At 43.8% G+C, this 27,883-nt stretch overlaps 1 protein-coding gene across 1 annotated transcript in view; it reads left to right on the top strand.

Annotated features, from left to right (window-relative positions):
* Nucleotides 1–27,883, top strand: part of PI4K2A (phosphatidylinositol 4-kinase type 2 alpha) — a 1,139,234-nt gene that overhangs the window by 454,418 nt on the left and 656,933 nt on the right. Inside the window, exon 5 of the mRNA XM_044056228.1 lies at nt 22,089–22,150. Coding sequence (XP_043912163.1) covers nt 22,089–22,150 — 62 coding nt within the window. The remainder of the gene's footprint in view (nt 1–22,088; nt 22,151–27,883) is intronic.

Genomic DNA, 27,883 nt, shown 5'->3' with positions numbered 1-27,883 from the left:
AGTTCATTTGGCTGCAATATCTAATTTCCATGAGGGTGTCCAAGACTCCTCTCTTATGTCACACAAATTATGCAAGACCTTCATAAAAAGTGTGAATCATCCATGGGACCTGTCATTAGCTCTGACAATGCCACCCTTTGAACCAGCTTTTTCTAGCGACCTGAATCGATGTTTTTGTGCGCACAAAAAACATAAAAGAATATCTTTGACTCTGATATTTGGGCCGAGCGAGAGCTACCACAGCAGGGATTACCCACAGGTGATGACTGCAACAGTAAATACACTTCAACATCTACATTTATGGTAAGTCTGCACAACTGTACTTTTTAGTGCCAAAGAAAAAATGCTTGGAGATGAGTTCTGGAGTTTTCTTTCCTAAACCTGTTTGTGATAGTGCCCACGTTCAAAATGCTGTCACTTCACAACGTATCACCTCTTCTTCCTTTTCCAAGTTTACTGGTAACTCTACATTTAAAAGATGCTTATCACATTCCTATTCATGCAGACTTCAGACATTTCTTAAGGTTTTGTGTATCTGGATTTCATCATCAGTTCTTTGCCTTACCCTTTGGACTATCCCTTGCACCAAGAGTGTTCACAAAGTGTCTAGCTGCAGTTGTAGCTCATTGCAGGCTATAAAGTGTTCATACCTTTTCATATTTTAGACTAATTGCTCATCTTTGCAGAGTCTTTTTTTCAAAGTGTCAAGAATCTGTCAGTTGGGTTAATATATCTCTTACACAAGCTGAAATTCCAAGAGAGCATTCAAAAGTCATTTTGACTCCTTCACATGGGATTGTGTTCGTCGGGTGTTGGCTAAACACCTAAGTTCAAAGAGATTTTCTTCCACAAGAAAAACATTTTTTTATCTAAATCTATTTTAAAGGTTTTTCTACTCAGACTTCAGTCACTGCGAGGGAAAATCTCAAGATTTTGAGTCTCATGGCATCTATGATTCTTGTAATACCACTGGCAAGACTTCACGTGAGAAAGATAGAAGGGTATCTGAAATCTCTTTGGTCCCAATACCAACATCCTGTGTCCCTTCAAATCCCAGTGTTGTGGTTTGTCAGACGGGAGATAATTTGGCGGAGACAACAAATATCTTTAAATCTGGGTCTCCCCTTCTTCCTTCGTGTTCTAAAACAGTCAGTCACCATAGATGCCCTGGACTTAGCTTAGGGAGCAGTCTCAGCAGAGATAAAGTTCAGGGTGTGTGGAACACCAAGGACAGATGCAAGCACATACATATAAGAGATGCTTGCCCTTATCAAGGCAGCCAACTCTCTGAATAATCTTTGGTCCCTGGGACCTCTTCAGGTTGTAACAGACAGCACTATAGTCATATGGTACATCAACAAACAAGAGGAAACCGTGTCATACCCCTTTGCAGACTACCCATGTCAGCTTGGGAGATAGCATCACAACACAATCTCACTCTGCAGACATCCTACATTTTGTCAGAGGAAAACTGTGTAGCAGTCAAGCTGAGCAGGACAAAGGTAGACTCTCTTTAATGGAAACTAGATCGGGTGGGGGGGGGGTCTTCCAATATTTGATCCACCTGTGAGAGTCTGTCAAGTAGATCTGTTTATCTCCTCTATGTACAATCATGTGACGAGATTCTGTTCCAGGAATCTATGCAAGAAAGCCTGGAAGACAGATGCCCTTTCTTTTCCATGGACAGGAATGTTTCTGTATGGTTTTCCACCTTTTCCACTGATATCCAGGTTACTTCTGAAGATTCAGAAGAAATCTGCCAAGATCATTGTGGTGACTCCCTACTGGTCCAAGCAGCCATGCTTTTGGAAATGACAATTATTACAAGCCTCCTCACAGACTAGATCTATTCACAGAAAATCAGGGGTGTTTGGTGCATCCTTTACCCCAGTCAACTTCATTTGACTGAGTGGATTATAGGGTCTTAATTCCTTTTAGACACCTGTTTACTGAGAACATAGAGCAAGTACTATGGAAGCAAGAAAGTTTTCTACTAGAAAATCCTATATTAGCAAATGAAAAAGGTTTTCTAGTCGGTGCCAACAACAAAAACAATACCCATTCAGGACTAGTTCTCTGGTTTTACAATAGTTGGGTGAGTTACTATCTTGAGGCCTTTCTTACTCCATCAACGTTCATTTATTAGCCATTTCAACATGCCTGCCTGTGGATCCTCCTCTTTCATTGCATTCTCATGTTAAAATATTTTTGAAAGGGGTTTTGTATAAGAAGCCTCCAAGAAAACCAGTGACCCCTCCTTAGGATCTTAATTTTGTGATAGAGAAGCTTAATACTTACTGAATTTGAACCAGCTAACCTGGCTGACTTGAAGTTCTTAGCATGGAAAATAATTTTACTGATTGTTCTGACCTCTGCAAGAAGGGTATCTAAGTTGCAGCCTCTTATGGTGAGTCAAACCTGTCTTTTTCCGCAGGGACAGTGTTTCTATGAGAACTAATCCTTTTATCCGTAAAGTGGTGTATGAGTTTACTTTAAGCCAAACTATCAATCTCCCCATTTTCTTTCCTGAACCTAATATGTGGGATGTCCAAAGACAACTCTGTTACTGTCTTGACAGATGAAACAATAAAGCGACAAAAAGTAGTCGGGTAAAATGCTTTAATCCAAAAGTAAATACTGCAATCACGAACAAATCAACAAAAAACATTTAACGCCTCCAATATTACGTTTTTGTTTGAAAAGACTTCATCAGATGTGGGCTGCCCTCTGCAATGACATAGTCTCCTCACCCCAGTAATCTCCAGCACATGCCGTGGGGTGAGGAGACTGTCATTGCAGAGGGCAGCCCCACATCTGATGAAGTCTTTTTAAACAAAAACGTAATATTGGAGGCGTTAATGGTTTTTCGTTGATTTGTTCGTAATTGCAGTATTTACGCTTGGATTAAAACATTTTACCTGACTACTTTCTGTCACTTTATTGTTTCACCAGACCTGGGTACCTTTTGTGTTTACTAGTTGATTTTTGGTGCCTTTTAGATATGCTTTTGGATTACTGTCTTGACAGAACTAAATCTTACAGATCTTTGGATGAATTGTTCATTTTTTGTGAAGGTAAGAAGAATGGGTGACCTGTGCTAAAGCAGACTGTTTCCAAATGGTTGTTTTTGGCTATTACCTTTTGTTATACTCACCAGAACAAAACTATTCCAAGCAGGGTCAAAGCCCATTTTGTCAGAGCCTTGGCTTCGTCTATGGATTTTTTGAATGGTTTGGATTCTAGAAGTGTTCTAGAAGCAGCAACTTGGTCCTCTACTCTTACTTTTACAGAGTGCTGTAAGCTTGATTCCTTCTCTAAGACTACATCAAGCTTGATAGGACCATTCTGCAAGGCTCCTGGACTCTTCTGTTCCACCTTCCAGAATTTCTAAGCATGGTAATCTACCTACCAGTATAGCTTAGGCTACTGCTTTACTGATCAATATGAAGAACATAGCACACTTGTGTAAGTAAACTTATCATAACAGTAGATGTTTGAATGTTCAGTGCTGCAGTAGCTGCTTCCTCCCTCCATTCCTCTTGTTTCTTGGTGTGTGGTTTTTCCCAGGGTGTGGACTTTTTTTTGCTGTTCCCGTCATTGTCCTTTGAGGGCTCAGCCTCCCTGTCTTGGTTGACATGAAAACTGCGTGGCTTAGTGCCCGTACCTCTCTTTTTAGTCAGCTTAACTCGAGCTGACTGAAGGTTTGGGCAAGTGGAAGGTACCCTGAAGCTTTTAAAGCTGGCCGATCTGCTGTATCCTTGCAGGTTATAACCCATATTGCTTGGGTTACTGCAGCATTAATCATTCAAACATCAATTTTTATTGTACGTTTACTTATATTACTGTATTTTTCCAGCTTGCATTTCATAAGGGAAACAATACACTTTCTGTAGTTTTTGCTGTTGGCTACCTTTCACAGTTTTACATCCTGAGACTGCCTTGCTACTGTCAGTGAATTGCTATAAAACGCATTTAACAGCTAAAGAGACACTGTCTTCTAAAGAGTTAGTTGATAGAGAAATCTGAGTAAGAAAAGCGGGGATGAGCTGTATACTGCAACACTACATAAACTGATTCTTATGTTCGTTTTTTGTTTTGTTTTTTGACAAATGGTTTTATCCATTTAATTGTGGAAAACTAAAGGCGGTGTGAAGCAGTACAAATAGGTTTTATATTTTTATCAGCTGTATAAAGTAAATTCTGTCTGTAAATGAATAAGCAGAGCTGCTAGACCTGCCAGGCAACTTTGTCAGCTAAGCAAATGTGGAGAAGGGTCTGGAAATTGGGTAGGAGTGACTCATTAAACTTATCTAGACTGGAAGGTTTGTGTAAGAGGTCTGTCACCCAAGTTGCAGACTGGAGTATCTCATTGCAAAGAATGTCCATGCAAAGGAACTCTTGGATATTATAATTCTTCATAATCTCTTTTATTTGGTACAAGATAATACTAGAAGCAGCACATTGCTGGACATTGTAGCAGTTACCAGTATGGCCCACTAGCAGCACTCTTTAGTCATAGTGTCCAAACAGGCTTCATACCAAGTGAATGGAAGACCTACAGCTGTTATTCTGCGCAAGTGAAGACCTTGTATGGACCCAGGAAACTACTGACCCATAATCCTGACTAGTCTCATATATAAGGCTATGGAAAGAGTAAGTATGGACATGATGACAAGTAATGCTGTAGGAAACCTTCAGACATTGGATCCTACCCAGCTTGGTTTCATCAAGGACAGGTCATGCCTATTCAACATGGTGGACTTCTTTGAGAAGATCACCAAAGCAAAGGATGAGGGCAAAATGGTGCATACTGCCTACCTTGATCTTATCCAAGCATTCGATACACTACCCCATTCAGGAACTGTAGAGAGGCTTTCAAAATTGGGTTTAAATGCCTCCATCACCCACTGGCTAACCATTTAGCTCACAGGTTGGACACAATAAGTGTAGATAGGCGAGCCTACCTCCACAACAAGCCAGTTACTACTGGAGTCTTCCAGGTCTTGTTGCTACTCCTTTATGGCATGTACTTCTCTGAATCCAAGTCAAATGTTAACGGCCAATGGATGACCAGGTTCACAAACTATTGCAACTGACTGGGCAAAACTGCAATCTAAATTGTAGCTTGCTACAGATTCCCCACCATGCCCTAGGATTCCCACTCCTCTTTTCTTGATATACTGGAAAATATTAGGGTTCAACCAAACACCCTAATAATGGGCGATTTCAACTACCCAACCATTAACTGGGAAAACTACTCATGTACCAACTCCTTCGCTCAACACTTTCTGGAATTCATAAATTCCAGTGCCCTGGATCAACTTCTCCACACCCCCACCTGGGGCAACAATATCCTGGACCTAGTCATTACCAACATGAGTGACTGGTGTTCCACACCTGAAGTCAACTCCTCGTTGGTCAGATTTGACCATAAGCTAATCACCCTAGATATCCACATCCCACCGCCACCCCCCATTAAGAAAACCATAGTAAAAATTTTCTCCAAAGCCAATTTCATGCTTCTTAAGACAGAAGTGGCGAACTTCATGACACCCATTCAAATGGACAATACAGCTACAACTGCTGAATCCTACACAAATGCACTTTATAAGCACTTACACGAGTGCATGGATTGTGCTATCCCAAACAGAACCACAACGCTATCCTCCAAAAAAAGGAAGCCAATCTGGTGGTCCCCTGCCATAAACAAACTCTACAACAGAAGGAAGAAACTGTGCAAAAGAGAACAAAATCCCGTGAGTGGAGGAGCTCCCTGGTCAGCCTCAGTAAGAAGCTGAGATCCCTTATAAGATCCTCCAAAGCTAGCTATGAAAACAAAATTGCCACTGATTCTAGGGACAACCACAAAGCATTCTATAGCTATGTCAAGAATCTCAATGGCAACACCCAGATCTGCTCTGAGTTACAGCACAACGGCATGAAAATTACAGAACCAACTGATATTACCAACATCCTGGCAGATAGGTTCAGTGCTAACTTTAACCCCCTCTCACCCCCTTAAAGGCCCATGGCTGTACAGGAAGAATGCAGAGTCCCTGTAATCACAACTATGCAGATAAAAGCTGCACTCTCTGAAACCACAAACACAGCATCCATGGGACTGTACAACATCCCAGGCTGCGTTTTAGACGAAGTTCAGAGCAAGCTGGCTCCCCACCTAAGCACCATGTACAATCATAGCCTCACGTCAGGCTTTGTGCTCACTGAATGGCGCATAGTAACAGTTATCCCACTCCACAAAGTGGGAGCCACCACTGATCCCGAGAACTGTTGTCCTATTAGCCTGACGGGCCTGGTCTGTAAGGCCATAGAACGTTTATCATGGAACTCTTAAACAAAGACATTGGTAATCTCCAAACTCTAGACCCCACCCAGTTCTGGTTTGTGAAAGACAGATCATGCCTCCTGAACCTGATCGACGACTTTGAGGCAGTCACCAAAGCCGTAGACGAGGGTAAGGTGGTTCACACAGCCTATCTTGACCTTGCCAAGGCTTTCAACACCATCCCCCATTCTGGAGTTATAGCTAAACTAGGTATAAATCCCTACATCACAAGATAGGTTGCCAACTGGCTCACTGACATAACCCACACTGTAAAAGTTGCAGACTTCAAATCTGACTTTAAACCAGTGACAAGTGGAGTACCACAGGGTTCAGTCCTGGGACCTCTCCTGTTTGGTATCTACTTCTCTGAAGTACAGGCTAACACAGAAGGCCTTTGGCTAACGGAGTTCGCAGATGACTGAAAATTAGGAGCCATAGTCAAGTCCCCAAATGATGAGGACATCCTACAGAAGGGCCTCGCTACTACAGATGCCTGGTATCAGAGCCAAGGCCTCAAGCTCAGTGCCAAAAAGTGCATTGTCACCCCCTTTGGTAAAAACTCTGTACCCATGAACTACCACATAGGCGGCAGTCTACTTAATGCCGAATGTGTGATGAGACCTTGGGACCCAGGTGGACAGTAGTCTCTCCTTTGATAATCACATTGCCACAGTAGTCAGGAAATCCTACGCGGTACACCTCATCACAAAAGGTTTCTCATTCAGAAAAAAAAGGTCATTGTTCCCCTCTACTCATCACTCATTAGACCCATTATAGAGTACAATACCCCTTTTGGTATGTACTTCACAAGACATCTACAATAACTGGAAAGGCCACAGAAATACCTCACAAAGAGGATTTACCGGCTTCAAACAGATGCCCTACGCAGACCATCTCAAAAACTCCAGCTTTACTCCATCGCGTATCGCCTACTCAGAGGTGATCTCTGCCTAACATACAAAACTATGTCAAACCCAGAGCTGTTGGACATGCTCCACTTAAAGAAATCCCAATCCCTCTGACAGTAGTCTCTCCTTTGATAATCACATCGCCACAATAGTCAGGAAATCTTTCTACGTGGCACACCTCATCACAAAAGGGTTCTCTTCCAGGAAAAAAGAGGTCATTGTTCTCCTCGACTCGACACTCATTACATCCATTATAGAGTAGAATGCCCCTTTTGGAATGTACCTCACAAGACATCTGCAGCAGCTGGAAAGGCCACACAAAGAGGATTACTGGCCTTAAACAGATGCCCTACACTGACCCTCTCAAAAAACTCCAGCTTTACTCCATAGCATTTCACCTACTCCGAGGAGATCTCTGCCTAACATATAAAGCTATGTCAAACCCAGAGCTGTTGGACATGCTACACCTAAAGAAATCCTAGTCAATCCGAGCTACATTCTCTAGGGACCTAAACCTTGTCACCACAATAAACAGGACATGCTGGAGGGATAGCTTCCTGACCCAGAGACTTCTCATACTCTGGAACAAGCTATCCATCTATGTCAAGCAAAGTTCCTCATTAGCACTCTTCAAGAAAAATCTTGATGAGTGGATGGGAAATGGGAAATATACCCCGGGGATCACTTCTGTGGCTCTGCTCGACAGGGGTACAGGAAAATAACTTTCTTAGGTGGCGTAAGCCAGGGCACCTTGTTGGTTAGGCATACTTATGCCCTTGGGCTGATAGCCTAGTACCTACCTATGAACCTATGGTCTTACAGATGAGACTGGTCAGGCTTATGGATCTGCAACTCCCTGGGTCTATTGTTTGACTAACTTTGTGGAGGGGAATAACTGTTGCTCTTCTCCACTCCACAGGAACAAAGCTGTGGTCAGGCTATGATTGAAAAGGGTACTTAATGGTGATGCTAGCTCATGTTTTAGCCTGTTTAGAAGACAGAAAAAAAGACAGCCTGGTCCCACAGAGGCTGTTTTTTTTTGCCTTTGACAGGGCTTTGATGATCTGCTCTTCAGATATGTGGGATGGGGGAAAGTTTGTGATTAGCTTGGAGGGGATAAGAGAGTGAAAGTTTTGTCATACCTATCCACTAGCAAGTTTGCTATCTCTGTGGGGTCAGTGTGTGTGTGATACTGTTGGTTACTATTTCTGCACATGCTTGGGTCCTACCTTTTACGTAGCTGTAAAAGGCCTTATGGCTAACCTTAGCTGTGCTTGCTAAGTTTTTCTCAAAAAAGCCCTTAGAGGATTTGACAAGTTGTCTTATTTGCGTGTTGAAACTGAAGATTATGCGTTTCCATTGTTGGGGCCTCGCCTTTGTTTCCTTGGGCAACAACTTTTTGCATTTATTGTAAGGTTTGTTGATGCTGGATGCCCACCATGGCGGCTTGTTTTTACATGTGGCTGTAATTTTGATTCTTTCTGGTACAGATGAGTTTATACCCTTATGTAAGTCACTGTACAGGCCTTGAGTGTAAGCTTCAGTGTAGTTACCACTTCCAGCTGGGAGTGGGGCTTGGAATGCATTTATACCTTCACCTAAGAGGGTATAGTTTACCTTGGTGAAGTGTTTTACTTTGATTTTGCCCTTTGTGAGGTCTGGTGTTAGTGCCAATTTGAAGGTGACTGATTTGTGGTCAGATTTAACAAATGAGAGTCTGACAGTTGCAGCCGTGCATCTGTTTGACATGTTAGTCAGGACCAGATCTAGTATGTTTGTTTCTCTTGACAGGGTATGAACAATTTGTTCCAGGGCATTTTAGTTAACAAAGTCAAGGAACTTTTGCGCTAGCAAGATAGGGCTAGCATAGGTTTCCCAGTTGATGTTGGGATAATTGAAAACCCCATAACCAGGTCAGGTAGGCTTTGTGCATGTCGTGACCCATGGGGGAAGATCTATAACTGGCTACGACTTGAATGGGAATCTTGCCCACAGTAACATAAACTTGGAGTAACTCCATAGAGTTCTCCAGTCTAACTAAACAGGAGGTAAATTTATCTCTAATATAGATAGAGACACTGCCTCCTTTGGTTCTCACACGTTCGCTTTGTGGTCTGAAGGTGTGGAAGACATTGTAACCTTGCAGGGCCAGAGTACTCTCTGGAGCCTTGAACCAGGTTTCTGTGACTGCACAGACATCTACATCTTCCAGTGATAGAAGTGCTTCCAGGGTGTGTAGTTTTTGGTTTATGCTCCTAGCATTTAGCAAGCATGACCCTTATTTTGTTATGATTGGCAAATTTCACATCACTAAGTTTGTTTTTGAGACCTTGCCTTAAAAAGGCACTATGGGGGAGGCAAGAGCCTTTCTCAGCATCTGAAAGCCTAGAGGTGCCAGGTGCAAACCATCTCGGGCAACGCAGTGAGGTTTGTCGCCCATAGCTTCCCAAGCTGACAGGAACTGGATCCCCTTTGAATGACACCAAAAACAAAGCCAGTTATTGAAATCAATAATTTTTTGATATAATGTGGCATCATTGTAGCTGAGCGTAGTATGCTGCTCAAGGCTAGGGACATACCTGCCTGGGACACCTGCTGAGAGAGCTCAATCATGTCTGTCTTCATATAGTCCATGAGTTATATCTCAGGTCATTCATTCCAACATGAGCTATGACAAAGTCATAGTGGTACTTGCTGCTGAGAGACCTGAGTGCTTGCGTGATCTGACAAATCCTGGCACCGGACAGGCAGCTGATCGTGCCTTTCTGTTTGTCCAACCTGGGAGTGGGACATCTATGTGTTTCACTATTGAGTTTCCAATGACAAGAAAATTTGGTTTTTGAATGTCGACACCTTACAGGCTTCTTAGGTGAGACGTGTTACTATGCGTCATGGGTACTGTGGGAACTTTGTTGGTTGTAGCAGTCTTGTGTTTTGGAGGTTTCTGGTATTTAGGTAAGTTTTTTGAGAGAACCTTCCCTTATGTTGATTTTTGTGTTTGATGTGTACTCTTGTGTATGAGTAGTGATAGGTGGGTTGACAAACCTGTTCAGTGTTGCTGTTTTAAGTGTGAGAGAGCATGGATTCAAGATTCTTGGTATTGATAAATCTCTCACACCCTGTACTAGCATGAGTTATTAGTAGATGGTTCTAGGTGTACATGAGACAGTTGCTACACTGCCTCAAGAGACCCAAGTCAACAAGGTTGGCAGGAGAAACGGTGGTAGTCCATCTGTCCATCATGCTAGGTTGAAGACTGTTATCACAAAGGAGGGCTTTTCAAGATCAATCAAGGAGGAGCTCAGTGGATAGATATTTCTGATGGGGGGGGGGTTGCTGGTGGTTTAATTGGTTATAGCTCACTAGCAGTATTTCTTTGACCAGAAAAGCACCATGTTTGAGGACTACACTAATGTGCTACAGCTGTATCTAAGGGAAAAATTGTTGAATTTATCTGTCCTACTATGGTGCACAGTTTCATGGCGGTGCTGCGCGATGCACAAATAAACACTTCTGAAACACAGGGCTTAAATACCAGAAGCTAAAAACTTGAAAAAAAAAGTCCATTGAAGATGCTTACTCCAAGCCCTAGACCTACCCTTCACCAGACAGGTTTCAGTCACACACTCCTAGGTTCATAGGAGTGTACTAGGCTGATGGCCGTGGAGCTTTTACAAGCCTAGCCCATAGGATTACCCTGGCATCGTGCCACTTGACCTTAGTTCCCAGTGCCTGTGTTGAGTAGAGCCACTGGAGTGATCCCTGCGGTGAATTTTCTATTTCCCGTCAACTCATCAAGATTTCTCTTAGAGGGCCAGTGAGGTGCTCTGCTTGACATGTATGGGAAGTCTATTCCATAGCATGAGCAGTCTCTGGGTTATGAATCTGTCCCTCCAGCATGTTCTGTTGGTTGTGGTAATGAGGTTGAGGTCTCTAGAGCGTGTGGTGCGGAGGGATTGGGCTTTCTTTAGATGTAGCATTTCTAACAGAGCTGAGTCAGACATGGCTTTGTAAGTCAAGCAGAGATCATCTATAAGGAGGTGATATGAGACAGAGAATAGTTGGAGTTTTTTGTGTGTGTCCATGTAGGACAAGTGTTTAAGGCCTAGGATCCTCTTTGTGAGGTACTTTTTCGGCCTCTCCAGTTGTTGCAGGTGTCTAGTGAGGTGCATGCCAAATGGGGCATTGTACTCGAAGATTGGCCTAACGAGGGAAGAGTAGAGTGGAGACAATGACCTCTTTCTTCCTGGATACAAAACCCTTAGTAATGAGATGTGCCACATAGGACTTTCTGACCACAGTGGCAACATGGTGGTCAAAAGAGAGGTTGCTGTTAACCTGTGTTCCCAGATCTCTTATAACTCCTTCTGTGTTCAGTGGATTACCATCAATGTGATAATTCAAGGGAACTGGGTTTTTCCCAAGGGGGATGACAACACATTTTTTGGCATTGAGCTTAAGGCCATTGTTCTGACACCAGTCATTGGTCACATTGAGGCCTTTCTGTAGGATGTCAACATCACTTGAGTTAATAATAGCTCCCAACTTGCAATCCTGAACCCTGTGGGACTCCACTCATGACTGGTCGGCAGTCTGACTTGGAGTCAGCTACTTTCACACTGTGGGTTCTATCTGTGAGCCAGTTTGCAACCCATCTAGTGATATAGGAGTTGATGCCTAGCTTAGTGAGTTTTTCTGTGATTTCTGAGTGGGGAATGGTATCAAAGGCCTTGGCCAGATCAAGGTAGGCTGTATGAACCACCTTGCCTTCATCCACACCTGACTGACTTAAAGAAGTCGACCAAGTTGAGCAGGCATGATCTATCCTTCACAAAGACAAACTGTGTAGGATCCAGAGTTTGGAGATTCCCTATATCTTTGACTATTAGGTCCATGATGATGCGTTCCATAGCTTTGCATGTCAGACTCATCAGGCTAATGGGGCAATAATTCCCGGGGTCTGTAATCACTCCTCCTTTATGGAGAGGGATGACTATAGCAGTGCGCCATTTGGTAGGGGCAAAACCTGAGGTGAGGCTGTGATTGAACAGGGCACACAAGTGAGGTGCCAGTTCACTCTGTAGTTCATGTAGTACACAGCCAGGGATATTGTCAGTTCCCTTGGAAGCTGTATTCTTGGCATTGGACAGTGCTGTTTTAATGCTACTCAATGCCAGAAGTCTAAACCTCAAGATGCACGCACTCGAAACTCTCCTTAGCATGGAGAACATCGATATCTGTGCAGTAACAGAAACCTGGTTCAAGGCTCCCGAGAGCACCCCAGCACTACCAGGTTATACCTCATACCATGCTTTTCGGCCCCAAAACTTGGACCGAACCACAAAAGGAGGGGGAGTATCAATATTCGTCAAAGATACCCACATCTCCAGGTTGGTGGCACAGCACGAAGCATCAGAGACTATTCATGTGCAACTAACAGTGGGTAAAACTGCCTTCCAGTTTATAGCCTGCTACAGACCACCCTCCCAAACCCAGGAACCCCACTCTGCCTTCCTGAGAACACTGGAAAATATGAAGGTCTCTCCAAACACCATTATATTGGGCGACTTCAACTACCCAAACATAGACTGGGAGCATTACTCTAGCTCCAACACCCTAGCCCAAAGGTTCCTAGAATTTATAAACTCAAATGCTATGGAACAACTTGTTACCACTCCCACAAGAGGGGAAAACATACTGGACCTGATCATCACCAACATGGGGACTCTATGCTCCAGACTAGAAGTGTATCCCTCACTGGTAAGATCAGACCATAAACTAATCTCACTGGATATTCACATCCCGACCCCACCCCCTACCCAGAAAACCACAGTGAAAAACTTCTCTAAAGCAAATTTCACACTTCTCAAAACCGAGGTGGAATCCTTCAAAGCCCCCGAGCCTGTGGAAAATATGGCCCAGACCGTAGAATCCTTTATAAACGCATTCTATGAACACCTTCAGGGATGCATGGATCATGCAATCCCAAATAAAACCAAGACCCAATCCTCCAAAGGCAGACGTCCTGTCTGGTGGACCCCAGCCATAAACAAACTATACAATAGAAGGAGGAAGCTACTACATGATAGAGCAAAATCCCAAAAAGGGAAGGCATCTCTGATCAGTATTAGCAAAAAACTACGGGCACTCATAAAATCATCTAAGGCCAGCTTCGAGAGAAAAATTGCACAGGACACTAAGGATATTCACAAGGCTTTCTTTAGTTATGTTAGGAACCTGGGTGGGAATTCCCAGATATGCTCAGAATTAGTCCAAAATGCAAAAAATACATCAAACCCACAGACATTGCCAACATCCTAGCTGACAGGTTCAGCGCAAACTCCCCCCCCCACCAAAAGGGCAAATATCTATCCCAGCAGAGTGCTGCCCCCCTGACATGATGCTCAGGTAAGAGCCGCCTTCTCCAAAAAAAAAAAAAAACACAGCATCAATGGGACCAGACGGTGTCCTGGGCTGCGTCCTACATGAACTCCAAGAAGAGCTAAAGCCAAACATAAAACTACTGTTCAATCTCAGCCTTACTACAGGATATGTACCCAAAGAGTGGCGTACAGCAACAGTGGTCCCTCTCCACAAAGGTGGTGCCTCAATGGATCCTGGAAACTATCGCCCCATAAACCTGACTAGCTTGGTCTGCAAAGCTATGGAAAGGATCATTATGGACCTCATAAATAAAGATATTGGGGACCTACAGACACTGGATCCTACCCAGTTCGGCTTTGTTAAGGTTAGATTTTGCCTCTTAAACCTGGTAGATTTCTTTGAAACAGTCACCAAGGCCATTGACGAGGGTAAGGTGGTCCACACAGCCTACCTGTACCTCGCAAAAGCCTTCGATACAATACCCCACTCGGGCATTATAGATATGCTCACCAACTTAAATATGTCACTAGATGGGTTGCAAACTGGCTCAAGGACAGAACCCACATGGTTAGAATTGCTGGAGCCATGTCAGACTCCAAACCAGTTACAAGTGGCGTCCCACAAGGCTCAGTCCTGGGACCTCTCTTGTTCGGTATATATTTCTCGGAGGTACAGGCCAACACGGAAGGACTGTGGCTGACCAAGTTCACAGATGACTGCAAACTGGGCGCCATAATCGACTCTCCAGCTGACACAAGCATCCTCCAAAAGGGCCTCATAGAAACAGACAACTGGTGCCAGTACCATGGCCTCAAGCTAAACGCCAAAAAGTGTATAGTCATCCCCTTTGGCAAAAACAAAGTGCCCACAAATTACCACATAGGTGGTAATCCATTAAGTACAGAAGAAGTAATTGGGGACCTGGGGACCCAAGTTGATAGCAATCTCTCATTTGACAACCACATGGCCAAAGTGGTTAGAAAAACATTTTATATAGCCCACCTAATCATGAAGGGATTCACATCTAGATCAGGGGAGGTCATCGTGCCTCTTTACTCATCCCTCATCAGGCCCATAATTGAGTACAATGCCCCTTTTGGGATGTACCTTACCAGAAATCTGCAGCAACTGGAAAGACCCCAAAAGTACCTCACCAAGAGGATCAAAGGGCTCAAACAGATGCCATATGCTGCCCGGTTAAAGAAACTCCAGCTCTACTCAGTGGCGTACCGCCTGCTCAGAGGCGATCTGTGCCTGACGTATAAAGCCATGTCCAACCTGGAATTAATGGACATGCTGCACCTCAGAAAATCCAAATCCCATCGAGCTACGCGCTCGAGAGACTTGAACCTCAGCACTGAAATAAATAGGACATGCTGGAGGGACAGATTCATAACCCAGAGGCTTCCTTCACTCTGGAATAAAATCCCAGTCCAGGTTAGGCAGAGTCCCTCATTGACTCTCTTCAAGAGGAATCTTGATGAGTGGATGGGAGATCGTAGGTTTACCCTGGGTATCACTTCTGTGTCACTGTTAGACAGAGGCACAGTATACTAACCTTGAACAAGGGCATAGCAAAATTAATTTGAAATGGGTGGCGAAAGCCAAACACACTCTGGCTAGGCTTATGAATGCCCTAGGGCAGATAGCCTAGTATGAACCTATGAACCTGTGCAGCAGTAATACTGGGTGCCTGGCAATCTACTGGTATTGTGATTGCCCCTTTGGAGGGGGCGGGGGGTAAAGATAACACTGAATCTGTCTGCCAGTATATTGGCAATATCTGTTGGCTCTGCATAGGAGGTACCATTGTGTAGTAGCTCAGAGCAAATCTGGGTATTGCCGTGGAGATTCTTTACATAACTATAGAAAGCCTTGTGGTTGTCTTTACTATCTGCTGCAATTTAATTTTCATAGCTAGCTTTAGAGGATTTGATGAGGGCTCTCAACCTTTTGTTGAGGCTGATAAGGGAGTTTTTCCCATCTTGGGACCTCACCTTATTCCGCATCAGTTTCCTCCTTCTATTGTAGAGTTTGTTTATGGCAGGGACCACCAGACTGGCTTTCTTATTTTTGAGGAGAGTGTCTTGGTTCTATTGGGTATGGCGAGATCCATGCATTTGTGTATGTGTTCTTACAGTGCATTGGTGTATGATTTGGCAGTCATGCAACTATTCTCCATTTGCATGGTTGCCGTGAAGTTAGCCACCTCTGTTTTTAGGAACCCATAGTTAGCTTTGGAGAAGTTTTTCATGACGGTAACCTTCGTGGAGCAGGTGGGAGGGATGTGGATTTTCAAGGTGATTGTGTTTGTGGTCAGTTCTAACCAGGGAGGAGTTGACTCTTGGTACAGAGCAATGGTCGCCCATGTTAGTAATGACCAGGTCAAGGATGTTGCTACCGCTAGTAGGGGTAAGAACGAGCTGGACCGTGGCATTGGAATTAATGAGTTCCAGAAATCATTGGGCAAGTGTATTGGTACATGAGTAGATTTCCCAGTTAATGGAGGGGTAGTTGAAGTCGCCCAGTATGAGTGTTAGGTTGGACCCTAATATTCTCCAGGGTGCTTAGGAACATGTGGAGTGTGAGTCTTGTGACATGGTTGGGGACCTATTGCAGGCTGCGACCTGAATCACTGTCTTACCCAATATTAGCCGCACCTGAGGTATCTCAGCTGCGTTATGTTGGGCTACTAATCTGGAGCTGTGCGCATCCTTTATGAATATGGAAACACCACCGCCTTTGGAGGTTCGGTCCAAGTTCTGGGGCCAAAAGGTGTGGAATGAGTTATAGTCTGGTAGTGCAGGGGTGCTTTCTGCTGCCTTGAACCAGGTCTCTATTACAGCACAAACATTGATGTTTTCCATTTTGAGGAGTGCTTCAAACAAGTGCATTTTGAGATTTAGACTTCTAGTGTTGAGCAGCATGACTCTCAGATTGGATCTGTTGCGGTGGTAATTTGGTCTTTGGAACACTGCCTAAAAAAGGCACTATAGGGGTGGCAAGAGCCTTGGCCATTATCCAGAAGCCCACAGGTGACAGATGTAGGCTGTCTCTGGCAAAGCATTAAGGTCTGTCAATCATGTCATTCCAGGCAGACAGATACTGGATCCCCTTAGAATGACACCAGAAGCTTAGCCAGTTGTTGAAATCATTTTCTGCTTGTACTGTGGCATCATTCTGGGTGATGGTAGGATGGTGCACAGGGTAAGGTCATACCCGCCTGGGCTAAATAATCCAAGAGCTCCTCCATGTCTCTTTTCATGTAGTCCAGGGAGGTACGTCTCTGGTCATTCACACCCACATGTACAGTGACAGAGTCATATTTGTACCTGTTGTTGAGAGACCTGAGTGCGTGCGTTATATGGCAGATCCTGGTGCCTGACCGGCAGCGGTTTACTAGAGGGCAGAAGGATCCCTTCCAATTAAAGATGGCCCGGAAAACATGCTCAGAACAAACAGCCACTACAGACAGACCCTGATGCAGCAAACCTGTATCTGGTGTATGCTACAGCTACTAACTGCCCTTTTCTCGGCAGGAAACACAAGAAAATGTTTAACACAGCAGAACAATAGCACTGAGACACTAAAACAACTTTTAAAACAGCAGAAAATCAGCAAGGAGACTCTAACGAATGTTTAAACAGCTAACAAATCAGTTATTTTAACACTGCTTGGTGTGAAAACAAGAACAAGCTGAACAGTTTGCTTTGCAGTAGTGAAAAGTACCAGTAAGTATTTGACAAACAATGAAATAGCAAAAGGAGCATTGTAAACAGTGAAAACAGCAATAAAATACAATTTAACAGGCACTGTAAGGCAGAGAATTACACTACAACTGTGTAGTACGCCGTATATGAATACAGTATTAAAGCAGGGGGCAGGCAATAAAAAGTGCAGTAAATAGTATAAATAAGCAAAAAATTAGCAGCTTATGTTTTTTGGGAAGCTCAGAAGCCTGTAGTCATCTGGTATCTTAGCTCAAAGTTGTGGCTGGTAGCCCAGCTCATTTCAGTTCTGTACAAACAAGATCTAGACAACATATCCTGCACAGACTGCCTCAAAGCCTTATCCTTGTATTCTCATGCCTACAGACAGGCAATCTATACCTGGCATTCAAAGAATCCTCTGATCCAGTCCTTGTAGCCCTTTTAGAATGGTTGCTCATCCACAAAACAAGTAGTATCAGAAACACCTGACGTAGGGACCTAAATTTCATCTGCAACATCACTAAAGCTTGTTGGAGGTACAAGAACTTTTCTCAAAGACTACCCCTTTTCTGAAACAGGCTTCCCATCCATGTGAAGCAGAGTTACTCCCTCCACTTATTCAACTGCATTTGGATCGGTGGATGGGGGATCCTAACTTCACCCCTGGTCTGCTACCTATGTCCCTATTAGAAAGAGAAATCTTGTAAATAAATGACCACTCATGCCCAAGCAGTGTACCCCACCTTGCCATAAAATGAATGGTAACAAAACCTGTCAGATATACTTGGGGAGCATGGCTAGGCTTAAAAAGAACCTTTAGGATAGTTAGCCTAATAATCTCCTAAGAACCTGTGATTGATAATGTGATAGTTGCCACTCCAAAATCAATAGCTGAATAATGTAGTAAGTATTTTGCAAAAGCTGGAGGCATTTGAATCCAAGGGTCACTTTTTGACTGTATTATACCATTTCTGAATATGTTCTCCATTGATAGAAATATAAAGTTTAAGTACGGCTATAAATAACATCAGTACGGCTATAAATAACATCAGTAAAACTACCTCCAAAGGTCCTGACAGCATTCCTTATATAATGATGTATAATATAAAGAATAAATTGATTCCATTTCTAATTAAATTTTTGAATAATCTGCTACAAGGTGAAATAGTCCAAAATACTGAAAAATCTCGCACACAGCACCAGTATTTACAAACTGCAATATGAAAAAATAAAAAATTAAAGACTAGTCAGCTTAACTCTGATTTATCTAAATGTTTTGACAGATATTTATTGAAACTGATGCCTAACGAAATTCAAAATGTGGCCTTATTGGATTTAAGTCAACATGGCTTCATTATGTTGACCAGTCTGGTCAAATTTTCAGACTTGTCTCTCTCTGACTGTGGATAAAGGAATGACAACAGGGGTCATATATTTGGATTTAGTCTAAGCCTCTGACTACTTCTCCAAGTACCCTTCTTTTGAGAAACCAGGAGTATTCTGGGGTAAAATCCGTTTCCTACTTGGGAAAGAGGAATAGGCTGAATAGTTCTCTGGTCCAGCAGGGACCCAAGAACCTTTGAGAAAGGAGGAAGCTGCTTTAGAGGAGGTTGAGGAATCTCTGAAAAAGGAGGAAGAGGCTTCCACACCGTGAGGTAAACCTGATTGATAATGGACAGAAACCAGGAATCTGAGGTGATGAGGTGCCAGTTTGGAAGACAGAGGGAGAAATGTCAAAGAGAAGCAGGCTTGTCAGAAAAGGAAGGCTTCTGAGCCACAAGGAGCCTGAGAAGACTTTGCAGAAGGAGCTGAACTACCACCCTTTCTGCCTTTAGTGGCCTGATGGGGCTGCCTGCAAATAAAATCTGACCTATTCCTGTAGAACATAGGGATAGGGAGTACAAAAATATGTTTATGTTTAAGGTCCTGTAAAGCTTTACCTTTTTCTTGAAGAGACTTAAACATATCAACAGTGGTTCCAAAGGGATTCTTGTTATCCAGAGGAGCATCCAGCAGCTTGCCCTTAATGTCTTCAAGTAATGACTGCAGATGAAGCCAAGAGTAACACCTCATGACAGACCCAAAGGCAGCAGCTCTGGAAGAGGCATCAGCAGCAACATCATAACTACACTTGTTAGAGTGGTGATACATCATCTAGGTTGAACCCAAAACGGATGAAGCAGAAGACTTTCCTTCCAAACCAGGGAGGTCAGAAATAATCTGACAGACCTGGACAGTTAAGGCCAGAGCATATCTGGTCATGTGGGTTTGGTAATTGATGGCCCTGAAGGCCAAGGTAGAAGCAGTATAGACCTTCTTTCCAATCCTCTCCAGTGCCTTACTGTCCTTACCTTAAGGCAGAAGCTTGGAAGAAGGCAAAAGTTTAGAAGGCTTGTCAAAGGAGACTGACACCACAGCAAGGTCAACAGAAGGGCACTTAAATAAGAATTGACAATCCTCAGGAACTTTACAGAACTTGTCAGGTTTCTTAGGGAACAGGGGGCAGAGAATCGGTAGTCTTTGAGGTAACTATAAAGGTGTCTAACAAAACAGCCAACACAGGAGGTACTGCAGAAGGCTTAGGAATGTTCACCTGAAGAAACTCATAATACCTCTTCTGGATATCAGACACTTGAGAAGAATCCCACTTAAAATATTGCATCATTCTGGCTACTATGTCCCCAAAAGACAACCTCCAAAGGAGACTCTGGGCTACTGCACTCCTCTTCATGAGAACCATAAGCCGAACGAGAAGGCATCTGGGAAGAGTAAGACAAAGACCCATCATCAGACTCCAAATCCTCATCTGAGGAATCAGGTTCCCTAAACCTTTTGGAAGGAGTTGAAGTCCAAGGGTGAGTAGGGACAGAAACTCCTTGGAGAGGTTTCAGGGCCTTTAAAGCATTAAACAGGTCCTGAGTAAACTCCTGCTATTCTCTTTGAGGATCCTTATCACATACAGAAGAATGTTTAGTCTTTTATTTTTTGTTGGTAGGGAAGTCAGCCCTAACATACACTAGAGGTCTTGAACCATGACAGGCTTCAGTAAGAATATTTGGAACCTCTTCCCTGACTAGAATCTGAGGAATCCCTCTAGAGTCCTCCAAGATAATCAACTGTGGTTCCACCTCAACATCTGGAGCAGATGCCTGCAAAGCCTCAGAAGACGTGTGAAACGAAGGATCCATGCTGGTCTCCGAGTGGGTTGTGGCAGAGGAATTTGAAGTTATCACTAGACATCCTACAGAACTATCACTTGCTTCTAAACAGTTGTCCGGTGGAGGCTGGATAGCCAAAGAATCCAGCCAAGATTTCTTGGACGCCTTCTTGCTTAACAGAAGTATCTCAGAGTTAATTGAGTCCACTATTCTACCCAAAATTAACTGTTTAAGCCTCTGGTTCTTGAGATAGATGGACAGGGAAACCAACTAGCTTCTAAGAATGTTTGGCATAAATGCCTTACAAATACTACAGGAGGTATGGTCATGGGAAGCACCTAAACAAAAAAACACATGATGATCCTTATGGGGAATCTGCCTACCACACTGACTTTCCCTTCTTGGATGACATGAACAACAGGTAATCAAAGGAAAACAAGACAAATAGTAAAAAGAAAAAATACCCCAACAGGGCACTTTTCTGATGGCTAGGTATTCAGCATAGCAACAGTATTCAGACAGATGAGCGATGATGTTCAAACTGGTTGCAAAGAAGTTCTGGGTAACTAGATCCGTATGTTACCTTTATACCCTACATCTTGTATGGGGAGTATACATCTGACATACGGCATATACAAGATCTAAAGGCTTTGTCATATTGGCCGGATGTTGGGCTATCCTTGGCAGGAAATCCCTAAGGTGAAGAATACTGCAACAGTGATATATATAAGGACAGTTCTCTTCTGGGGCAATTCAGTTCTGGATAACTGTGTCTGTATGTCACCTTTATGCCCTATGTCCCGTACAGGGAGCATACATTTGACATATAAGCTTTGGTATACTGACTAGATGTTGGCCTAACCTTGACAGGAGATCACTAAGGTAAAGAATACTGTAGCAATGAAGAAAAGGACGTCCACTGTTATGGTAATATTTTGCACAGCTGTACTATTGTCAGGGAATGACAGCTGCAATATTAAAGCTACCCTTTCATTTCCTTTTAGGATTGTATGTAGTTCTTTAACTTACACTTGGTTGCTCTTCGCTTGTGCTTAAAATTATAGTAGTTATTTAAGTTTATGGCATGCTGCAATTGGAATTTCCCTACTGGGCTTTATCAGCCCTAAGAACTGAAGAAACTGGCAAACAGTGCTGGCCTGATTGGACTACCTTGCGCAACTACTAAGGTTCCACAGAAAACAGGCATAAGAATGGTAATAGCTTTACAAGATTTCAGTGAAACTGAAACTTAATCTAATGGTAAGAATGTAAGTTATATTAGCAGTATCACCTGGTCTGATTTTCTGTGTTCATGTGTAGGGGAAGGTTGGCTGTCCTTCTCCCCTGAAATGTTTTTTCTTGGAAGTTGCAGTGCAGTTTATAGCTTCAATACAAAAAAAAAAAAAAAACAGAGAAAGTAGACTAATATTAAAATCATAATACCTTTATTATGTATATTTACAGATGGAAGTGTGTTGCATTGGTTGAAAATGCATGTGGACTCAGTGCAGTTTTCATTTGAAATTCTATTGTGTGCTAATACGTAGTAACCCAGGGCTTTATTGTTTGAATTGTTTTTCAGATCGAGGGAATGATAACTGGTTGGTAAAATATGACTGTCCCATGGATAACACCAGCACACGGGTGAGTAATGTTTAAGTTAATCACTGTGTTTTTGGCTTTAGCAAGGTCATCATTCAGAGAAGCACTTTAGTCTTGCTTTTTCTGAAAGCTTGGCCAGCCAATGTTCCCTTAGAAAAAGCTACCGACCTTCCATATATGAGCACATGAACTGTTTTGAGAGGACGTGACACTCTAGCATCAGCCATTAGTATTTGAACTGATAAAGAGATTCTTTCATTCACCTTAGCTCACCTGAATGTCTCCTTGTATTTAAGAAGCTCTGTATGAAATTGTAATTCTGTATTCGTACTTGTGGCTGTGTTTCCATTGCTGCTAGAACCACATTGTACTCCTGCCTGTACTAGCTCTTTGTATGAGCCAGCAGCTGTTATCCCCCTCCACACACATGAATATGTAATTCAGTGCATAGCGTAGTGATTAACGTTTTTCTTTTTCCGTGGAAACACAGCTGACATCATGATGCTCAATCGTTTCGCCATCTCATCCTTAATTCCATATTTAGTTTATCTGAGGACTGGTGAGCTATCCGTGACCATATGTACTGCAGTTGGTCTCATGATTTCTCTTTTACCTATCCCCCCAAGCATAGAGCAGGTGTCTTTACATGCACTGGGAATTATGCTCAACCCCTCTCTATGGCAGTAGTATGCTGCAGTAGTGATCGACACTAAAAAGTGTAGCCTCAGAACTGAGATTGTACACCTGAACATCCAGCATCAAAAAGAAAGGAGCTTCTCTGAGGTGACGCAGTCTCGTTCTTGGTAAAATCACCCCAGTCATGTCTTAGTAATTGCACTTTTACTACTTTATTCCTTTTCTGCCTGCACGCTTCCAAGTAGATCATTATTATTTTGTTACCCAGATCTAGTCCCTGGCCTCTTCTGAGAATTACTTCTGTGGCAGAAGGTTTACCCCCTTCAGCAGTGAAATGAAGTCGGCTTTCTGCCGTCTGGGCGCGCTCACACTACTTTGGGGGTAAAGTTCCAGGAAAGCTACTTGAACTTCTGTCATTAGCATCACAGACAAGAGGTCTTCCTCTTTCACATCAGGGTGGCAGCCCTTTACAGTGTGTGTTGTGGTGTTTTTTTTTTAAACTTCGCAGTCTCTGTTTGCTGTAGTCATGGACACTGCTCTTTGTATAGGTTGGATTAGATAAATACCTGCTCATGTGGATAAGTCATCAAAGTAGTGGAAGCTGGTCTTCATTTGGACCTGAGCCATCTGTTGCCTTGTCTAGATTAAATAGGTTACTGAGGCCTAAAGTTGGTTAGTCCTATTCCTCCAGACAAAGATATACAATTGACTGCACAATACATTCCTTTAATTTGATCTTGCATATGCTAATGTTTCTGCTGTGCCCCTTTAAGATGAGCTTGGGGACTCTGACCTACCTGTTGAATAAAATGACTGAGATCGTCCTTGATTTAAAGGCTATGTGCTTATTGTAACCATACATCCTGTTTCATTTTATCCATCTGATTCAGCTGTTAGGATAGAAATGCTCATCAGATCTAATCTAACAACTTCACTAATGCTGCTAGTCTCAAGCTCCTTCAAAAACAAAAGTAATAATAATAATGCACCTGTCCTCACTCCTACCTCAAATCCCATTTGCCACTTTCAAGAAGGAATGATCTAATGTTGTTAATCTTCATTCCATTCATCACCGATGGGTTCGGTTCCGAGCCCTCAGAACCGAGTTGGCCTTATACCAAGCTTACTCCAGCAAAAAACTCTTGCGCTAAGATTTACCCATAATCCCTGTCTCCCTATTACCTCCGATCTCGTTTGCTGTTTTGCCATAAAGCCACCTCTTAGCTAAGTTTGATATATTTTCATATTTCTAAGTAGATAAGTGTTTTCGGAAAGTGTTACTTTGCTTCTCCTATATTCCCCTGTACCTGTGTATTGCTAAGTTTCCTTTCCAGCTTTCCTGTCCAACTACCTGTTGGTAATCTTTGTACCATCGCTGGTGCACTCCCTTCTCTCTACCCGCCGTGGTAATCGTCTTATACCATTGTTGGTATTTTCTGATGTCTAACTAGTTGCAACCGTTTGTTTGGTTGTTCTAATCTGGTTTTTCTTGTTTTTTATTGTTTTTTGTCTGTGTTAACAGGTCTGATAAAAAGGGCACTTCAGGCTTCAAACAATGCCTTAAGTGTGGGAGAAAAATGCCTAATAGTGACTCATAATGATTGTGTTTACTGTTTGAGAGTGCCTCATCTCTCGGTACAACCACCTTGCACATTTTGTCAAGGTTTTAGCTGTCGTACCTTGAATGAGCATAAAAATAAATTAATTTTGAAGGGCCTTCTCAAATCACCTTTCTCAGAGGCTCTCTCCACATCTGAAGGTTCACCCCCTCCTTGAAAAGAGAAAGAGGCCACATTCCGTTCCCTCCTCACTTTCTAGTGAGAAGGAAAGACCACCAAAACCAAAAATTCCAAAGCTTTCTGTACCAGAACAGAAGTCTTTGTCTATGGCACCAGTTTCGGTACCATCTATGTCAGTAGTATCAGCGCCACCACCATCTATGCACAGATTGTGACTGATGCAAACATTTTGACCTCAACCCCGATTATGGCTCCGAGCCTTCTCACTGTTCCTATAGTTCAGATGGACACTGCTGTCCCTATCGTCTCAAAATTGGAGATGGTGGTGCTGTTAGACGTGCAAGCACGGACCTGATATTCCTCGTCTGTGGACCCCTTCTTGGGACAGGTTTAAGTCTCTTCTTAGAGCGTCCAGAGTCCCCTTCAGGGATATCCACTAGATCCACCAGGAGCCTCATGAACTCAGTGTGGTGCACCTAGTGGACCAGCTGCTGACAGCCAGGGGGATTCCTGCTGATTCAAAAACCCAGTGCTTCCTAGGACTCTGGACTTCTGCTTCACGGACTCCATCTTACTATCTTCCTTTATCCTCCTTGCAGGTTTTGAAGCCCTTGGCACCGATGTCTCTCTTGGCACCATCGGCTTCAGTGCCAATAGTGGATCTCACTTTGACCCCAGAGTCGACCCTTTGGCCTTTGGTTCTGTTGTAACTGGGTCTTCCTCATTCCTGGGATTGGACTACAGGCTCCTCGGTTCTGAGTTCGGCACCGACCCTTTCTACGGTGCTATCCACAGTGCCAGGAGCCCTGTTGGTACCTATCCAGCTTGAGGCTCCACTCCTGGGAGTGGGCACAATGGAGCAGAGTGTGACCCCGGTTCCAAGGTGGTCTTTCTCTGTTCAGGGCTCCCATCCCTCTTCAGGCACCCCTGCCTTCCAGGTGATGGTGAGGGCTGTTACCTCTGTGAGCAAGCCTTCAGCGTCGGAACCCCCATGTCCTCCCCCTGTGCTGCAGCTGTCACAGGCCACCATCCCAGATCGAGCACTGTAGCCGCAGGAGACCCTATTGCAGGGTGCCCTTTCCTCCAGGTCCTCTTCAGAAGCTGCCACTGAGGAAGTTCCTAGGAAAAAAAACATTCAAGAGGAAGCACGTGGATGGGTCAGTATTACAAGATTGAATGCTTAGGTGATCGAACACCTAAACATCAAACTTGTAATATTGAAAGCAAAAAACAGCAAATGGCAGATTTAATGCAGGGAAACATTTCCCTTGGCCATTCGCCAGATTTTGCTGTTTTGTCTACTGTAGAGCGATCTCGCAGTTTGTATGTTTAGTTAAGGGGGGTGTGGGGGCACAGCCCCCACGTTGGGGGTGTGGGAGGCAAAGCCCCCCACTTAGTTTGGGTGTAAATTTATTTATTGTTTTCCCATGGCCGACCGACGTGTTTTCCTGCACCGTTCAATGTTTTTGTTTTCGATATTACAAGTTCGATGTTTAGGTGTTTGATCACCTAAGCATTTGATTTTGTAATATAGACGCCACATGGACTCCCCTGAGGAGTCCCTCACCGAGGATATGGATTACGATGAAGGGGAAGAGTCCCCATGATCACCCCCTGAAGATGTCTCCTTCAGAGACATCCTTGAGATCTTGAAACAGAGGGGTGATTGGAGGCCCAAAAACCCTTCCTCGGAGGAATCCATTTTTCTGCAGGCTTTTCGTGCTCGACCATCTACCTCCTGGGTGACCCCGCTTACAGACGAGTTGATTTAACTTGTGGTGCAGCATGCCTGAAAGAAACCTGATGCTGTTGAAGCAATCCCCAAGAGACCAGACAAGATCCTATCTCCCCCTGAAGAACATCCACATTGGTCAAAAGGTTTACCAGTAGATGCTATGGTGGTGCGGTGGCAGCCACCAAGAAAGAGCGCGCTGAGGAGAGCCATACTGTTCACCCACCTTATGGAGTCCTGAGCAGTGGACAGACTGGAGAAGTGAGTTTTTGCTTCATCGACCTTTGCTATATGGTCTTTGAACTACCTGGCACATTTCACCAGATTCCAGAGAGACCTCATCTCCGAACTCTCTGGTACTCTGTCTGACGAGGTTAATGACAAGGTAGCCTCACAGCTAGTGACCCTGGAATCTATTTCTAATTCGTCCATGAGGTTAATTTCACATGCAACCGAAGGGGCGGCTAGAGCTGCAGGTTCAGGCGCAGTTATGAGACGTCACACCTGGATGTGCCTGTGTGACTTCAAGGATCCTTTTAAGTCTTCCTTAACTCTCCAGTGGAAGCGTCTTCCCTGTTTGGCCCTAAAGTGAAGGACTCATTAGCCAGGTGTGAGCAGAATGGTAAGACCCTGTCTGTGGTTTGTATACGTTTCTCCACTCCTCAGCATCCCTTTTCCAGGAACCAGAGAAGTGGAAAATTGTGGCACAAAAAGTCTCTGGGTCCTTTCTTTGACACATCTGGCGAGTTCACCCCCAGAGGCAGAGGGGGGAAACTCTTCCGGAAGACGGCCCTACAAGAGGCAGAGGGGGTCTGTGTAATCAGGGTTTCAGACATTCCTTCTCTGAACAGCCCTATGAGCGCTCCTGAAGAGTGGCCCGATTGCTTTCCTCTGGAAGCAGTCCGGGGACATCTTTCTCTGCACCCCAGTGCCTGGCTTTCAGTTACCACTGATTCTTGGATGCAGAAGATAATATCCAGAGGATGTTTTTCGTGTTTCACTGTTGCAGTCATCACGCTTGGGTTATCTGCCTGCAGAGGGCCTTCAATTGGCCCGAATACCAGAGTCTTGGGATTTCTGCATCGGATGCTGTTACGTCTTCCATGATGTCAGGTTGTTAGGGGTGTAAAACATGCAGCTGATGCCATTACATCAGCTTTTCTTGCCGAGCGGAGCCCAAAGCAGAAGCAGTTTGCAAGTGCTGGTTGGCCGCAACCTGAAATTTTTGTTATTCGAGTTTCAAACCTAAATACCCCATTGGGGATCCTATTTTCTTGCTCTAACTGATGTCAGAAGAAGTTAACAATTGTCTTGCCTGTGGAAAGCAAATACCTCACAGAGATTTTCATTCTTACTGTGTCACCTGTTTAGGCTCAGACCACGACATTCCTCACTGTCGGTTTTGTGCCTGTTCAATACCAGAACTGTTCATCGTCGGGCTATTGTTGTCACTAAATTATTTCGCTCTCATTCGCCGTATTCTGAAATGGCTTCGATAAGCCATCCAACTACCGATCTTCCGAAAAAACCTAAGGATAAAGACAGAGATAGACCACATAGGTCCAAAGCTGCCGACAATGCTTCCGTTAAGCTAGTCATCAGTCCACGGTACTCAGTGAGGCTCTTTCGCAGCCCCTGATACCAGCTTATACAGATTTGCAGGCCTCT

This window comes from Protopterus annectens, chromosome 14.part0 (genome assembly GCF_019279795.1).
Source record: "Protopterus annectens isolate FY-2018-M chromosome 14.part0, PAN1.0, whole genome shotgun sequence".
In the NCBI taxonomy this organism is placed as follows: domain Eukaryota; kingdom Metazoa; phylum Chordata; order Ceratodontiformes; family Protopteridae; genus Protopterus; species Protopterus annectens.
Note: the sequence above shows the minus strand (reverse complement) of the source record. Positions and strands in the feature narration are given on the sequence as shown.